Genomic DNA, 19037 nt, shown 5'->3' on the forward strand with positions numbered 1-19037 from the left:
TGTTTATCCATGTTGTAGCATGTTTATCAGTACCACATTCCTTTCTTTGTTGAATAATATTCCATTACATAGATATCCTACATTTTATTTCTTTACCATTAGTAGATAGACATTTGTGTTCTGAGTAATGCTGCTATGACTATTTGTGTACAGGATTTCATGTATACATACATGTATTTTTCTTTCTCTTAGGTATATACCAAAGAGTGAGAATACTGGGTCATATTGTAATTGCTTTTAAGTTTTTGAGGAACTTAAGAAACCTGTTTCAAAAACAGGTGCACCACTTTACATTGTGAACAGCAATGTATGAGAGTTCTGATTTCTTTTTGTGCTCATCAATACTTGTTATTGCCTGTCTTTTTGATTATAGTCATTTCTGTGGATGTTAAGTGATATCTCATTGTGCTTTTCATTTGCGTTTCCCTGATGGCTAATGATGTTGAGCATCTTTGGATGTTGTATTCGCTATTTGTCTGTTTTTGAAGAAATGCATATATATTCTGCATACAAATCTCTTTTGTGTATACTTCTGGATACAAGTCTCTTTTTTGGCTGTATATTTTGAAACTATTTTCTTTAATTCTTGGTGTTGTTTTTCCTTTATTAATGGTGTTTTTAAGCATAAATGTTTTACATTTTGATGATATTTATCTACCCTTTTTTTTTTGTTACCCATGCTTTGGTGAGAAATCATTGCCTAGTCTAAGATCAAGAAGATGGAAACCTATGTTTTCTTCTTCGAGTTTTATAGTTTTATATCTTGCATTTAATTCTTTGATCCATTTTGAGCTCATTTTTGAATGTGATGTTTGATAGGAATCCAACTTCATTCTTTTGTTATTCAGTTATCCCAGTACCATTTGTTGAAAAAAACCTAGTCTTCCCCTCACTGCATCTGTTTGGGCATCTTTATTGAGAATCATGGGACTGTAAATAGAAGGATTTTTTCTTAGACCTCAATTCTGTTCCTTTGATTTGTACATTTATCCTCATGTCTATGCTACACTATTGATTATTATAGATTTGTAATAGATTTTGCAATTGGGATATGTGTCTCATCCAAATTTTTTCTTCTTTTTTCAATATTAGCTATTCTGGGTCTCTTGCATTTCCATATGGATTTTAGAAACATCTTTTCCAGGGGGGCGCCTGGGTGGCGCAGTCGGTTAAGCGTCCGACTTCAGCCAGGTCACGATCTCACGGTCTGTGAGTTCGAGCCCCGCGTCAGGCTCTGGGCTGATGGCTCGGAGCCTGGAGCCTGTTTCCGATTCTGTGTCTCCCTCTCTCTCTGCCCCTCCCCTGTTCATGCTCTGTCTCTCTCTGTCCCAAAAATAAATAAACGTTGAAAAAAAAAATTTAAAAAAATAAAAAAAAATAAAAAAAAAGAAACATCTTTTCCATTCTTTTTTTCAACGTTTATTTATTTTTGGGACAGAGAGAGACAGAGCATGAATGGGGGAGGGGCAGAGAGAGAGGGAGACACAGAATCAGAAACAGGCTCCAGGCTCTGAGCCATCAGCCCAGAACCCGACGCGGGGCTCGAACTCAGGGACTGCGAGATCGTGACCTGGCTGAAGTCGGACGCTTAACCGACTGCGCCACCCAGGTGCCCCAACATCTTTTCCATTCTTACAAGAAAAGCAAGCTGGGTTTATTTTGATAGAGATTGCATTGAATTAGAAGATCAATTTGGCAAATACCACTATCTTAGGATACTTTATCTTCTAATCAACCAGTGTGGGGTGTTTCATTATTTTAGGTCTACTTTAATTTTTTTCAATAATGTTTTGTGGTTTTCAGAGTATAATTTTGCACTTCTTTGGGTACATATATTCCTAAAAATTTAATTAATTTTTATGCTATTTTAAGTGGAACTGTTTCTTCATTTCCTTTTTGGGTGGTTTATTCCTACTGTAGAGATCTGTAATTAATTTTATATAGTGATCTTATATCCTGCCACCCTGCTTGATAGGTTGATTCTTCGGGGTTTTCTATATGTAAGATTATGTCATTTATAAGCAGAGATAATTTTACTTCTTCTTTTCCAATCTGGTGCCTTTTGTCTCATTTTATTGCCCATTCATTACCCTGCTAGAATCTCTCATATAAAGTTGAATAGAAAAAAAAGAGTAGACATCTATGTCTTGTTCCATATCTCATTGGTAAAGGAATCACTCTTTCGCCCTTAAGTATGATAATTGATGTTTGCTCTGAAGTTTTGTTGATAAACTTTATCAGATTGAGGAAGTTTCTTTTGGTTCGTAGTTGTTGAATGTTTTTGTCTTTTATCATGAAGAAGTGTTGGATTCTGGTGAATGCTTTTTCTGTATCTATTGAAATAATATTGTGGTTTTTGTTTTTTATTCTGTTGGTATGATATATTACTTGAATTTTGGATGTTAAACCAACTTTACATTGCTGGGATATTTTTGCCTTTATCTGACTTTGGTATCAAGTCAGATCTTTGGCATTTACTGGCCTTGTAGAATAAATTAGAAAATATTTTCTCCTCATATGTTTTGGAAGAGTTTGAAAAGAATGGGTATTCATTTAAAAAAAATACTTGGTTCACCAGTTAAAGCCATCTGGTACTAGAATTTTTTTATTTTGGGTAGTTTTGATAACTGATTAATAAACCTTTTCAGTTATCATAGGTCTGCTGAGATTTTCTATTTCTTCTTGAGTTAGTTTAGGTGATCTGTGTCTTTCTACGTACGTAGGTTATCTAATTTGCTGATGTACAATTGCTTACAGTATTCTCTAATAATCCTTTTTTTATTTCTGTACTAGTGTCCTTACTTTCATTTTTGATTTTAGTTACTTACACCTTTTCTCTTTTTTCTTTGTCATTCTAAATAAAGGTTTGTTAATTTTTTTTAATGTTTATTTTTGAGAGAGAGACGGAGTGGGGGAGGGGCAGAGAGAGAGAGAGAGGGAGACACAGAATCTGAAACAGGCTCCAGGCTCTGAGCTGTCAGCACAGAGCCCCATGCAGGGCTCAAACTCATGAACTGAACCATAAGATCATGACCTGAGCCCAAGTTGGATGCTTAACGGACTGAGCCACCCAGGCTCCCCTAAAGGTTTGTTAATTTTGTTGCTATTTACAAAGAGTCAGATTTTGCTTTAATTGATTATTGTTTTGCTAGCCCCTTTTTAAAAACTTTGCATATTAATCTTTATCATTTCCTTTCTATTCTCTTTGGTTTTACTTTGCTATTTTAATTTGTTTTCTATTTCTTCAAGGTGTAAAATTAGATTCTTAATTTGAGGTATGTTTTCTTTTTTAATGTTGGCATTTATAGCTATAAATTTCCCCCAGTACTACCTTTGCTGCATCTTGTAATTATTAGTATTTATGCGTTATTTTCATTCATCTCTGAATATTTTCTAATTCTCTTGTGATCTCTTCTTTCACCTGTTTGTTGTTTATGATTAGTTTCTCTAATTTCCACATATTAAATTTTTCTTTTGGTTTTTCTTCTTTTAGTGACTTTTAACTCCAATCCGCTATGGTTGGACAAGGTACTTTGTATAATTGTAATGTTTTTAAATTGATTAAGCATTGTTTTATGTCCTAACATTTGGCCTGATACGGCAGATATTCCATGTGTACTTGAGAAAAATATATAATCTGCTATTTTGGAGTAAAGTATTCCATATACATCTATTAGGACTACTTAGTTTATAGTGTTCTTCAGCCCTCTTCATCCTTGTTGAGCTTCTGTCTAAATGTTGTACTCATTATTTAAAGTGGAGTATTGAATTCTTCAGCTATTATTATAAAACTGTATTTCTCCCTTCAATTCTATAATTGTTTATATATTTAAGGGCTTGGTTGTTTGGTACGTGTACATTTATAGTTATTATATCTTCTTGATGAATTGACTCTAATCAATATATAAGCTCTCTTTTCCCTTTTGTGACAGTTTTTGACATAAAGTATATTTTGTTTGGTATTATTTTATCTGTTCCAGCTCTTTTCGGTTATTATTTTCAGAGAATATCTTTTCCATTCTTTCATTTTCAGTCTATTTGTGTCTTTGTATCTGAAATCAGTGTCTCTCTTTTTTTTTTCAATTCCAGTATAATTAACATCCAGTATTGTATTAGTTTGACATGTACAATATAGTGATTCAGAAATTCTGTACATTACTCAGTGCTCATCATGATAAGTATACTCTTAATCCCTTCACCTGTATCACCCATCCCCATCTATGGTCACCATCAATTTGTTCTCCAAAAGTGTCTGTTTTTTTGTCTTTTTTTTCCCCTTGTTCATGTTTTTGTCCCTTAAATTTTACATTTGAATGAAATTGTATGACATTTATCTTTCTCTGACTGACTTATTTAAAGTGAGTCTTTTTTGGGGCACCTGGGTGGCTTAGTCGGTTAAGCATCTGACTTCAGCTCTCGTCATGATCTCGCAGTTCTTGAGTTTGAGCTCTGTTTTCGGCTCTGTCCTGACAGCTCAGACTCTGGAGTCTGCGTTGGATTCTGTGTCTCCCCCACTCTCTCTGTCCCTTCCCTGCTTGTGCTCTCTCTCTCTCTCTCTCAGTCGCTCAAAAATACATAAGTAAACGTTTAAAAAAAGGATCTCTAAAATGTGACAAGCCACTCTCTTACTTTCAAGATTCTTTTTTGGGGAGCTGAATTCCAAAAGATTGATAATAATTTATCTCAGTGTGGGTCTCTTTTCTCTTGATCATTCTTGGAGTTTGTTGTGGCTGGCCTTTGGATTTGTGGTGCATGTATTTCATCAAAATTGGGAAGTTTATGGCCATTTTTTCTTCACATGTTATTTCTGCTTCCTCTTGTCTCTTCGCTTTCTGAGACTCCCATAATGTGTATGTCTTTCTTGTTAATGGTGTCCACAGTTTTCGTAGGTTCTGTTCACTGTTCTTCATGTTCTTTCTGCTGCTCAGATTCAATAATTTTCCTTGTTTCATCATCTAATTTGCTGATTCTTTCTTCAACCTGCTCTGTGTCTGTTGTTGGGCACTCTGGAGAATGATTCATTTTTGTTATTTTACTTTTTCACTCCAGCATTTATGTTTACTTCCCTTTAATAATTTTTTTCTTCATTGATATTCTTTTGGTTTATACATTGTTTTCCTGGTTTACTGTAGATTTTTTTTCATGTTTTTTTCCTTAGTATATTTAAGACATTTTAAAGTTTTTGCCTTGTAAATCTGATATCTGGGGTTCCTCAGGAATGGTTTGTGTTAATTTATATATTCCTTTGTTTAGGCCATACTTACCTCGTTTTTCTTGTATGCCTTGTGATGTTTTGTTGTTGTTGAAAGTGGAGCATTTGAGTATGATAATGTGGTAATTCTGGAAGCCAGATTCTATCCCTTATTGAAGTGTTTTGCTTTTTTAACTGTCAAAGGTTATTTAGGTAATCTCCAAATCTGTATTTCTAAGAGTCTGTTCCTTATTGTGTAAGCTCACTGAGGTTTCTATCCTTAAGCTTTTGTTCACCTCATGTGGTGTCACAGGTTTCCTTGACGCCAGGAGCCAAAACAAACAGAACACAAGGAAAAGGAAAAGCCCAAACAAACACAGTACACACATCCACAGCCACAAAACAAATCCCTCTCCCAGTCTTTGTATTGACTCCATACAGAGAAAGTCTTTCAATACTTATCCATACTTGCACTGAGCTCAGAGGTAATCCCAGGGTGAAACTTTGGGTCTTAATCAAAGACTTTTCTGTCTTTTCATGTCTTTTCTGAGCATGCATCTTTCTCTGAGCCTATGTGTGGTTTTCTAAACTTTCCAAGATGAATGAGTATTTTTGAATGTCTTAATGTCTCAAAGAATCTCCCACAGCTTTTGCTTCCATGCCTTGGGCATTCTGTTGTGTATCTGAACCAATAATCTTTTACTGTACACATCTGTGTTTTGTTAGTTTACCTTGTGATATATTTGAGCCATATCCTATTTTTCAGTCTGTGTTACCAGGTAGGTTAAACAAGACATAATCACTTTGCATCATTCCTTCAGGTAGCCCTCAGATAAATTAGATACACATAGTAATTTGCTAGTGAAGTCTGTTCTGCTTCCTTCTGAACCAAGGACCAGTATCTCCTACTCGGAACATGGGCTACTGTCATTCTAAAAATATAACTGCTTTAAGATTGCCAGGCTTTAAAGTAGTCAACTTATTGGAGACAGTGTGGAGAAGGGCAAATGAAAACTCCATAAATCTTTTGTCCTATTTTTAAGTTGCTTTTATTTTTGGCTCAGCGTTTTTTTGGTTGCTGTAAATATTTGAATGTTATTTTTCTTTTTATTCTTTTAATTTTTTTTTCAACGTTTATTTATTTTTTGGGACAGAGAGAGACAGAGCATGAACGGGGGAGGGGCAGAGAGAGAGGGAGACACAGAATCGGAAACAGGCTCCAGGCTCTGAGCCATCAGCCCAGAGCCTGACGCGGGGCTCGAACTCACGGACCGCGAGATCGTGACCTGGCTGAAGTCGGTCGCTTAACCGACTGCGCCACTCAGGCACCCCGAATGTTATTTTTCTAACATTAGTTCTGAGAGTTTCTGCTTGTTTTTTCATATTTCTGCCAGGGCAAGAGTGCTTGGAGCTGCCTACTCTGCCATTTTCTTGATGTCACTCATCACCTTCATTTTTTTTTTTTAATTAAAAAAATTTTTTTTATGATTATTTATTTTTGAAAGAGAGAGACAGAGCATGAGTGGGGGAGGGTCAGAGAGAGGGAGACACAAAATCTGAAGCAGATTCCAGGGTCCAAACTGTCAGCACAGAGCCCAAGCAGGGTTCGAACTTGCAAACCACGAAATCATGACCTGAGCTGAAGTTGGACACTTAACTGACTGAGCCACACAGACGCCTGTTGTCACCTTCATTTTGAAATGATAGCTTTACTATATATATGATTCTGTGTTAGCAGTTTTTTTTTCGTTTGAGCACTTTGAATATGTTATCTCACTGTGACATCTATTGTTTCTGAAGAAGAGTCAGTTGTTAATCTTACTGAGGTCTCTTGAAAATGAGGAGTGGTTTTTCTCTTATGGTTTCTAAGATTTTTTCTTGGTTTTGGCTGTCAGTATTTTTACTATGATATGTCTGTGGATTTCTGCATGTACAGTCCATGGAGGTTTTGTGCTTCTTGGATGTTACATTAATTTTTTTCATCATTGTTTGGTAGTTTTCAGTCATTATTTCTTTGAATATTTTTTCTGTTTCTTTATTCTCTTACCTCTCCTTCTGGTAGTTTCATTATGCTCTGTTGGTGCACTTAATAGTATTCCACATTTTTCTGGGGCTATTGACTATTGTTATTCTTTTTTCTTGATTTATCTTCAAGTTTTTTCTTATTTTTGCCATCTCCTATTGAATATTCAGCTCCTCTTGGGAACTTTTTGATGCTCTTCATTTTGGTTGTTTTGCTTTTTAGCATCAGAAATTCCACTTGGATGTTTAAAAATAACCTATATCACTTTATGGTGTTTTTTATTAGGTGAGACTTTGTCATGTTTTTGAAGCATGGTTTTCTTTAGTAATTTTTTATTGACTGCTTCTTCTCCTCTATGTATGGATGACACTTTCCTCTTTTTACATGTTGTAATTTTTGTTGGAAAATGGACATTTAAAATTGTATAGTAGAGCAGTTTGGGATACTGATTCCTCACTACCCATCCTCATTGTAAAATGTAAAATATTTTTAATATCTATTTTTGATTTTTAAAATTGTTTCATTTTTTAAATACTTAAATTTTTATTTTTTTTTTTTTTATTTTTTTTTTTTTTAATTTTTTTTTTTTTTTTCAATGTTCTTATTTATTTTTGGGACAGAGAGAGACAGAGCATGAACGGGGAAGGGGCAGAGAGAGAGGGAGACACAGAATCGGAAACAGGCTCCAGGCTCTGAGCCATCAGCCCAGAGCCCGACGCGGGGCTCGAACTCACGGACCGCGAGATCATGACCTGGCTGAAGTCGGACGCTTAACCGACTGCGCCACCCAGGCGCCCCTAAATACTTAAATTTTTAAATCTAATTTTAAAATTAGAGTGCCTAAATTAGAGTGCCTAAAGCCTGGTGCTCACTTCTGCAAATAATCAATGTATAGTATTTATGTGGGTATACTTTATGTTTAGATATGTTTATTTACTACTTTATGAAAATAATCAAAATTAGTTTTGTAATATATTTTGGAAAAAATATAGCTAAAAGTAACATCAATTTTGAAATGTTTCACAGTGTAAGCAATAGAGAATTATCTGGAGGAAAAGGCCGACTTTGTAAAACTTGGGTAAAATTTCACCATAATCAGGAAAACTGAACATGATCTGAATCTCAAATATTATACAATTATGTTGATATTTTTTATAGTTCTGTCCCTTTTTTTCCCAATGTGTGTACATTTAAAATAGAGGAAATAATGAAATATCTGCCGTTTGTCCTGGCTACTCTTTAAGTAAATGAACTAATTTTTTTATTCATATATACTTTCACTATACAATAATTTCCTTACACAATAATAGCTTTTTCACTATACAATAATTTCCTTACTATAATTTCAATAAGTACATTTCTACTTTGATTTTCAAATTTAATTGCTTCACATTCTTAGTTTTTGTACCAAGGCACTATGATACTTTTTCATTTTCTGGAAAAAGTAAATTGCAACTGGTATTAAAGTTATTGTTTGTACTAAATATTTTTTTAGTTAAGTGAAAACAAAAAAAATTAAAACCATTACCAATTTTTTACTGTAATTTTTTAGATTAGTTGAATATAATATACTTCATTTCTTATTTGATACTTATTATGTTTGATTATGATATAAGTGCTCTGATTTTAGGCCTTTGAAGATGATTTAATTGAAGCAAGAAAAGAAATTGAGGTATCACAGAGTAAATATAATGCTGTGTCATTACAGTTGAATAATAAACAGACTGAACTTATCCAGAAGGATATGGATATTACCCTTGTCAGGCAAGTATATTCAATTTCAAATGTAATATTATAGCACTGTCATTAGTTATTCAGAATGGCAACATATATGTTTATTATTAACACTCTAAAATGACAACAATAGGTCTTCTATGAAGACATATGTTTATATATTGAAATGATCTGGATTTTATTTATTTAAAAAAATTTTTTTTTTTTAACATTTATTTATTTTTGAGAGAGAGAGAGACAGAGCATGAACAGGGGAGGGGCAGAGAGAGAGGGAGACACAGAATCGGAAGCAGGCTCCAGGCTCTGAGCGATCAGCCCAGAGCCTGACGCGGGGCTCGAACTCACGGACCGCGAGATCGTGACCTGAGCTGAAGTCAGAGGCTTAACCTACTGAGCCACCCAGGCGCCCCGAAACTATCTGGATTTTAAATACCAAACTGGGAATCGTTAACTGAGAGAATCAAGGGTTGCACAGGATTGGGAAGAGCATTCTTAAAGATTGGTTTTGTTTCCATTTTTAATAAGCATAATGCATTCATTCATTGTTTCCTTCTAAAATTCCCAGCTGGGTATTATATGATATTCATTATTATTATTTATAATAGGCAATATATGAGAAATCCAATTTTGACTTTTTATTTTATTATGTTCTACATAGATTTAGTTTATGAGATATTCTTTCTATATCAAAATAGTTAATTTTGTAGTGCTATGCAGAAAGTAGGATTCCTTGAAAAATATGTTTTCAAGTGTTTTGAAAGATTTTAAACTACCTATTAATTTATTTCATTTACCTTTATCAGAAAACGATATTAGAATAAGTCATAAATATGTAGGTATATATGCATGCATATCACATATATACGTTATCTATATATACACATGCCTACATTATATACATGTGTGTATGTATGTACATTTTTACTTAAACTAATTAAAGTAATCATACAAAGTTGGGGCACCTGTGTGGCTCAGTCCGTTAAGCAGCTGACTTCAGCTCAGGTCATGATATCATGGTTCCTGGGTTTGAGCCCTGCATTGGGCTCTGTGCTGACAGCTTGGAGCCCGAAGCCTGCTTCTGATGCTGTGTCTCCCTCTCTCTCTGCCCCTCTCCCACTCACGCTCTCTCTCTCTGTCTCTCAAAAATGAATTAACGTTAAAAAAATTTTTTAAAGTAATCTTACAAAGTTTTTCATATACCTTTATAAACAATTTCATCCTCTGGTGGTACTACTGTGTATATATGTGCATACATATATATGTGTATATATATATACACACACACATAAACTATTTACATATGTAATATTATATATAAACACTATGTATTTCTGTTATGTATAATAATATTGTGTGGTTAAAACCTGATATGTAAATATGTATTTAAGTATTATATATTTATATATATAATATGTAATATATATATACGTATATACATTATGTATATGTACATATATGTATTACATACATATACATATATGTAATATATATACATATGTATATGTGTGTGTGTGTGTGTGTGTGTATATATATATATATATATATAAATTTATTACCTAAGCAAAAATTCATTGTGTTACAATTTAAAAATCTTCTTATTAATAGGGTTGAGGAAAAGTATAACATTTATAGGTGATAGACTGATTGGCTTATCTATTCATGGTATATTATTTTTGAAGCCTGTAATTTGATGAAATCAGAAAAGTAATTTTACATAGTTATAGAATCTTAGATTTTTAAATTTTTTTTTTTTTTTACATTTTATTTATTTTTGAGAAACAGAGTGAGACAAAGCGTGAGCAGGGGAGGGGCAGAGAGAGAAGGAGACAGAATCTGAAGCAGGCTCCAGGCTCTGAGCAAGCAGTCAGCACAGAGCCTGATGCCGGGCTTGAATCCACAAACCATGAGATCATGACCTGAGCTGAAGTCGGACGCTCAACCGACTGAGCCACCCAGGCGCCCCTAGAATCTTAGATTTGTAAGAAATCTTAAAATTGTCATTTATTCCTGTCTTCTTCTCAATAAGATAATATACCTTTTGGTCTTTGCTTGACACTTTTAGTTGATAAGTTTCTCGTTACTTTTCAAGACTGTTCTTTTCAGTTTATATTGTTAAAATTGAACATTGTTCAGTTGAGTTAAAGTTTGATTTTTTTTACAATATCCACCCATTAATCTTGAATCCTTATTTAGAAAACCTCAGAGACAATCTAATCTCTATTCTATTGCATAGATCTTGAAATAATAGAAGATATCTTTCTCAATAACTTTATCTTTTCATTGTTTAACTATTATTTCTCATAATTTTTCATGCTATATACTTTGTAGATGTTACACTGTTTGGGGTTGCATTTCTGAATGTGTTCCATATCATCAGTATCTGTATCATCAATATTTTTCTTAAAATGTAGCACTGATAACTGCACAAAATATTCCAATGATGACCTTTCCCTTTTAGAGTATGATTCGGATGGAACATGGGACATAATCTAGGATGCAGTGTAGTGTTAAGTGCATGGCATTTGAAAAATTACATTTTCTACTAAATTTTGCCCCTTTGTATACTTGAATTTAGTGTATTGCAAGAGCTATAAGCTACAGTAAATAAGGCAGTAATATCCACAGATGGGCATTTTATAACACTATGGTAAAAGAAAGGACCATGTGTAATTTTAAGAGCTTGACTGTAAGGGCTTATAGAGGTGGAGTTGGAAGTTTGGAGCAGAGGACTATGACTCAAACCCTCATTATAGGGTTGTAGTTGAGATGTCTGTAGTATTTTTCCTGATTTGTCTGAATAAGTTGGGTGTATTATGTGTCTCCTTTCCTTTATGATTTTTATTTCTTAGAGGGGGATGGTGGTGATTATGATATACCAGTATCACTGTACTGAATCTGTATATTGCACAAAAGATGCACAAAGCCATAATTGTGGGGAAAACGTTCTAGGCACTTTCTTATTTGGATATACTTTTCTTTATTGATGTATGACAGAGTTGTCCAAGCTTTATTTCTTTGTGGGTTTATGTCTTTGGAATTCATAATTATTTGTATATGTATTGAATATTCATGTCACTCACTATGATATGAAACATTGTTGTGAACTCAACCTCAAATGATTTTTATCCTGAATTAGAGTATAAATAAATATCAGTACTTATATAATAAGGTACATGCTTATAATGCATACAGGGCATCCAAATTTATAACTAGAACTTGCATAAAGTGCTAGCCAGTTAGGTTTCCTAACCAAAAGTTTTGTCTGAATAGCTAATGATTCTATAATTACATGGAGGGTGGACTAAATGGCTGCATGGATAGTGGGCTAAATTACAGGGACATAGGCTTAAATGAGTTGGGAATTTTTCTTAGAAATTACTTGTGAATCTCCTACAAAAAATAAAAAAATAAAAGTCAAGATAGTGCAGTCATAATTTGGATTAGAAATGTCAAAGTTAGGGCACCCAACTTCAGCTCAGATCATGATCTCACAGTTCATGGGTTCAGATCCCCCATTGGGCTCTGTGTTGACAGCTCAGAGCCTGGAGCCTGCTTCAGATTCTGTCTGGGTCTCCCTCTCCCTCTGACCCTCCTGCTCTGTCCTCCCCTGCTCATGCTCATGCTCATGCTCTGTCTCTGTCTCCCTCTCTCTCTCTCAAAAAGAAATAAATATTAAAAAAAAAAAAGAAATGTCAAAGTCAGAATCCTGAAATTGGATTGGTTGATACACCTGGATTGCTAGTTCCCAGACCCTTAGCAGAAGCAAGTGTAAATTATCTCTGTAAGATGATAAAACAACTCTGTCCTCAAATTATATCCACAGTTTTTCAAATTAATATCCCACATATAGTCAGACATATTAAGTATTAAGAATAAAAACTAAAGACCTAAGAACTGGACTTGATAGGAAAAGACCCAATTATTTGCCTATAATATAATTAATTTGCATAGAAAACTCAAAATAACTTACAGAAACACTTTTCAAATTAATAAGTGGGTTTATTTAGTACACTTGGTAGATGCAGTGTTAGTGAATAAAATTCAACTGCACTTTTATTTCAGCAAAAATTTAGGAAATGGACTTAATATATAGAAATAATATCATTTATAATATGACTAAATATATGAAGCGTATGTGTAATGAAAGCTGTGTGTTACCTCTGTGCAGAAAAGTGGAAAACATTACTGACACAAATAAAGGGTCTAATAGGGATATACAAAATTCATGGTTTAGAAGGTTCAATATGATAAAGATGTCAATTCTCTCCAAATAGGTACTGAGATTTAGAATAATGCAGATTATCAACAACAGAAAACCATTACTACCTCCAGACCAGAAGGAGCAAGGAGAGAAGCTCAAACCAGATCTTGTGAAAAGTCTGTCCTGGAGAGAGGTTGCCTAACAGATGTGTCTTTAGACAGGGGAACAGAGACACTGCCGACTGTGGTTCAGCATAGTGGGAGCCAGGGAAAGAAATACCTTGACACAATTTGTCTCCTTTACCCTCTCTAATCACCAGCCAGCACTTCTAACTGATCAAATTCAGTCAGAGGCCGAGGACAAGGAGCCAGTGTAATGCAGTCTGTAGAGGTTGGCCTCTTAGGCTAGAGTATTAGAGGGTAGGAAGACATGGTGAACATTGGAGAATATATGGTACATTCTCCATTACTGCCCTTTTCCTGGACATTTATTGCTTATTAAGTTTTTGGTATAAACTTTAGAATAAACTTGCATATTTCTTGTTTGGTATTTCATTAGAGCATCAAATTTACAAGTAAGCCTGAGAATTGACATCTTTATGATGCCAGTCTTCCTGTCCCAGAGGGTGGTATGCCATTCCATTTGTTTCAGTACCTTTGTATCCTTAGAAATTTGTTTTAAGTTTCTAACAAGTTTTGACATTTCTTGTTAAATTTATTCCTAGCTATTTCATGTTTTTGTTACTATTTTAAATGGGATATTTCCTTCCCCTGTAGTTTACAACCGATTTTCCTTTCATTGCTTACAGTTTTTTGCTGTACATGTTTGATGTGCTATGATTTGGTGGGTAAAGTGTTCACAGTTCTTTTGTTTTTACTGTGAATTTCACTTTTACTTTTTTGCATGTAAATATTTTGGATTCTAATTCTTCTGAAATTAATATTGCTGTTCTTTATTTTTGTTTACATTTTTATGATAAACAAAACAAGTATATAATCATTTAGGATAATGATACATGTGAATTATTAAAAATAATTCATGCATAAATTATATTAAAAATAATAATAAAAAGAAAAAATAGTGCATGAAGTATAGAAAAGTACAAAGAAGATAGAGGAAAAATACTACACTTAAAATACAACTCCAGACAAGTAAAAGCCATTAAAATTTTGTGAGAATCATTCTAGATTTTTCTCAATTTATATTTATAGATTGAATATTAGGTCGATAGAAATTTTTAGATAAAACGGACTATACTGAACGTGTTCTTTTAATAATAACTTCAGCTTTTTATGATATGATGGAACAATGAGACACTGATGTGAAATTGAGGGAATTATTAAACCTTTCTCTATAAAAAACACTGACTCTCTCTAAAGCTAAGAAGGAAATGGCATGAAAAACTTTGGAGGTCAGTCTCATTATGTATTTTTTTAATCCACATTTCATCTTTAGTTCATTTTGAGACCTGCTGTGTAAACTTTGGAAAATAGAACATACATTCAACCATTTTAACTCCTGATTTTGCAACTTGAGATATATGACACTTGTAACCAAAGTGACCAAAGATGTTTAGGATTAGTTCTGTATTTTGCTTCAGTGCTCATCACTTAACTTTTTACTTTTGATATGTTCATTCCTTCACTCTATTTTGATTCACCTCAGGGGCTCATTTTTATTTATTTATTTATTTTTCTTTTAAAATATAATTTATTGTCAAATTGGTTTCCATACAACACCCAGTGCTCATCCCAACATCAGGGGCTTATTTTTAAAAAAATTTTTTAACATTTTTATTTATTTTTGAGAGACAGAGACAGAGCATGAGCGGGGGAGGGGCAGAGAGAGAGGGAGACACAGAATCCAAAGCAGGCTCCAGGTTCCAAGCTGTCAGCACAGAGCCCCATGCAGGGCTCGAACCCACAAACTGTGAGATCATGACCTGAGCTGAAGTCGGACGCTCAACCGACTGAGCCACCCAGGCGCCAGGGGCTCTTTTTTAATAGGGCCTTCCCTGTTGCTAGAGTGTATTTTCTCCCCCATTGTCCTCGTATTTAGCCATGTGACTTATTTTGGCCTGTGAGACAAGAGTGAAAGTAATATATGCCATGTCCTAATGTTTTAAAAGAAGCATTGCTTGATTTGCCTTTGCTTTTCGTCCTCTGCCACCAGAATAGTATATTCCTAATATAGTCTGCTGCTGCAGTTTGAGTCTTAAGATAGAGGAAAGCCACATGTAATGTGAGCAAGCAGTAAATCTTTGTTTTTATAAACCATCCAGATTTTTTTAAACTGCAGAATAACCTAGAGAAGCTGCCGGAAACCCTCTGTCAGTCTTTGGTATCAAACTTGATCTCCACAGGGATATTCCTAATTTATCCCATGGCCCACTCAATCCCTTAGATAGCATCACCGTAACTAAAAAATCACCGGATTTATCTTTCAGGAATCCCGTATTTTTAACAGCACTTGACAGTCTTCTTGAGGAAATGTTGTCGGTTCTCAGAGCTGTCTCAAGTCTCTCATACTTTCCTTTACTCCTTTTTATCTGTGTCTACAGGAAATTCTCAAGTTTGAACCTACCAATTAACTTTATTTTCCATAGCTTTTATTTTCCTTATAACTGTAATTATGCATTTTGATGTTATTATGGTATCTTTCCTTTTTAACAATATCTCTTTATGTTATCCTTTTCATTTCATCCATTCAACAACTGTCTTATCCCATATATCCTAGCAAACAGAGCATGAGGGAAGGATTAAGTCCTGATTGCTTACTTAGGAGATTCAATTCCAGGGGTAAGTGAGTGAGAGAAAGAGAGAGAAGAATGAGGCAGGCAAGGATAAAGAGTAATTCAAGGAAATGCACTATTGTGCTGGCTACTGCTTTGTGATGAACCATGAAGAGATAGTAGGTGCACTGAATTTGCTACCCAGGGTGATTCTGAACAGGCTGTAGGAGAGAAACGATGCTCTAGAGCAATCCATCAGATGGAAAAAGAAAACAAGTTACCTGTCTGTTTTCTTCTTGTGTTTTGTCTTACATTGATAAAAGTTTGCTGCATATACCATGCCTGTGTTGTAGCATTTTATCCTAATCTGGAAATGGTACAAGGAGACACACACACTAGGCATGCAGCTGGTTGACTTCAAGCAGTGGAGCCAGATGAGCTGTATAAATTTCATAGGCTTAAGTGGCAGTTAATAGGCTGAGACAGAGCAAGGGAATGAGAGTCTAAGAGGCAGGTATAGACTGAATCTGGAAATATGCATAAGATGTATATAATACACCAACAACTACAATAAGGGACAGGAATTACCTTAGGTGCTCTGTTTGTAGTAGTGAACAAAAAAGTTCCTACCTTCACAGAGGCTTTATTAAGATCATCTTTACATCTTGTCTTTCTATTGATAATTTAGAGAAGTGTGATGATTTCTTTTTTATACATTTTCTAGACCTTCCTTCTAATTCCTTTAGTAATTTCTACTCAGAGGTATACTTTTCCTCCAAGTATGTACAATAAACTTTCTTTTTTCTTAATTCTTAGTACTCCCCTTCTTTAGTAAGTCCAGTTTGTTTTTCTTTACTTGTTTTCAAACGAGGAAAGATCTAGACAAATTAAGTGTTTGCTAGTGGTCCAGACGTGTGCCTTTTGTAAGCTTTATTGCTTACTTTGATACTAATCAAATTCCACATTTCGTATTTGCAACAATGGTGTACATCCCATTGCATCTACTTTTCTTTTTTTTTTTTTTTTGAAAGAGTGGTTAACAATTTTATTTTATTTTATTTATTTTTTTTTCTTTGCAAGTGTCTTTATTTTTTTTTTATTTATATATGAAATTTATTGTCAAATTGGTTTCCATACAACACCCAGTGCTCATCCCAAAAGGTGCCCTCCTCAATACCCATCACCCACCCTCTCCTCCCTCCCACCCCCCATCAACCCTTAGTTTGTTCCCAGTTCTCAACAGTCTCTTATGCTTTGGCTCTCTCCCACTCTAACCTCTTTTTTTTTTTTTTTTTCCTTCCCCTCCCCCATGGGTTCCTGCTAAGTTTCTCAGGATCCACATAAGAGTGAAACCATATGGTATCTGTCTTTCTCTGTATGGCTTATTTCACTTAGCATCTCACTCTCCAGTTCCATCCACGTTGCTACAAAGGCCATATTTCATTTTTTCTCATTGCCACGTAGTATTCCATTGTGTATATAAACCACAATTTCTTTATCCATTCATCAGTTGATGGACATTTAGACTCTTTCCATAATTTGGCTATTGTTGAGAGTGCTGCTATGAACATTGGGGTACAAGTGCCCCATGCATCAGTACTCCTGTGTCCCTTGGATAAATTCCTAGCAGTGCTATTGCTGGGTCATAGGGTAGGTCTATTTTTAATTTTCTGAGGAACCTCCACACTGCTTTCCAGAGCGGCTGCACCAATTTGCATTCCCACCAACAGTGCAAGAGGGTTCCCGTTTCTCCACATCCTCTCCAGCATCTATAGTCTCCTGATTTGTTCATTTTGGCCACTCTGACTGGCGTGAGGTGATACCTGAGTGTGGTTTTGATTTGTATTTCCCTGATAAGGAGCGACGCTGAACATCTTTTCATGTGCCTGTTGGCCATCCGGATGTCTTCTTTAGAGAAGTGTCTATTCATGTTTTCTGCCCATTTCTTCACTGGGTTATTTGCTTTTCGGGTGTGGAGTTTGGTGAGCTCTTTATAGATTTTGGATACTAGCCCTTTGTCCGATATGTCATTTGCAAATATCTTTTCCCATTCCGTTGGTTGCCTTTTAGTTTTGTTGGTTGTTTCCTTTGCTGTGCAGAAGCTTTTTATCTTCATAAGGTCCCAGTAATTCACTTTTGCTTTTAATTCCCTTGCCTTTGGGGATGTGTCGAGGAAGAGATTGCTACGGCTGAGGTCAGAGAGGTCTTTTCCTGCTTTCTCCTCCAAGGTTTTGATGGTTTCCTGTCTCACATTCAGGTCCTTTATCCATTTTGAGTTTATTTTTGTGAATGGTGTGAGAAAGTGGTCTAGTTTCAACCTTCTGCATGTTGCTGTCCAGTTCTCCCAGCACCATTTGTTAAAGAGACTGTCTTTTTTCCATTGGATGTTCTTTCCTGCTTTGTCAAAGATTAGTTGGCCATACGTTTGTGGGTCTAGTTCTGGGGTTTCTATTCTATTCCATTGGTCTATGTGTCTGTTTTTGTGCCAATACCATGCTGTCTTGATGATGACAGCTTTGTAGTAGAGGCTAAAGTCTGGGATTGTGATGCCTCCTGCTTTGGTCTTCTTCTTCAAAATTACTTTGGCTATTCGGGGCCTTTTGTGGTTCCATATGAATTTTAGGATTGCTTGTTCTAGTTTCGAGAAGAATGCTGGTGCAATTTTGATTGGGATTGCATTGAATGTGTAGATAGCTTTGGGTAGTATTGACATTTTGACAATATTTATTCTTCCAATCCATGAGCAGGGAATGTCTTTCCATTTCTTTAAATCTTCTTCAATTACTTTCATAAGCTTTCTATAGTTTTCAGCATACAGATCCTTTACATCTTTGGTTAGATTTATTCCTAGGTATTTTATGCTTCTTGGTGCAATTGTGAATGGGATCAGTTTCTTTATTTGTCTTTCTGTTGCTTCATTGTTAGCGTATAAGAATGCAACTGATTTCTGTACATTGATTTTGTATCCTGCAACTTTGCTGAATTCATGTATCAGTTCTAGCAGACTTTTGGTGGAGTCTATCGGATTTTCCATGTATAATATCATGTCATCTGCAAAAAGCGAAAGCTTGACTTCATCTTTGCCAATTTTGATGCCTTTGATTTCCTTTTGTTGTCTGATTGCTGATGCTAGAACTTCCAGCACTATGTTAAACAA

The 19037-nt window shown here is 34.9% G+C and overlaps 1 protein-coding gene across 3 annotated transcripts in view; it reads left to right on the forward strand.

Annotated features, from left to right (window-relative positions):
• CNTLN (centlein) overlaps window positions 1-19037 on the forward strand; it is a 329566-nt gene that overhangs the window by 115649 nt on the left and 194880 nt on the right. For all 3 annotated transcript variants that reach the window (XM_086685372.1, XM_025934944.2, XM_086685371.1), the window contains exon 6: window positions 8845-8982. In XM_086685372.1, the coding sequence (XP_086541498.1) occupies window positions 8845-8982 (138 nt within the window). The remainder of the gene's footprint in view (window positions 1-8844; window positions 8983-19037) is intronic.

Source organism: Puma concolor, chromosome D4, assembly GCF_028749965.1.
Source record: "Puma concolor isolate L17-30 chromosome D4, mPumCon1.1.hap2, whole genome shotgun sequence".
In the NCBI taxonomy this organism is placed as follows: Eukaryota; Metazoa; Chordata; class Mammalia; order Carnivora; family Felidae; genus Puma; species Puma concolor.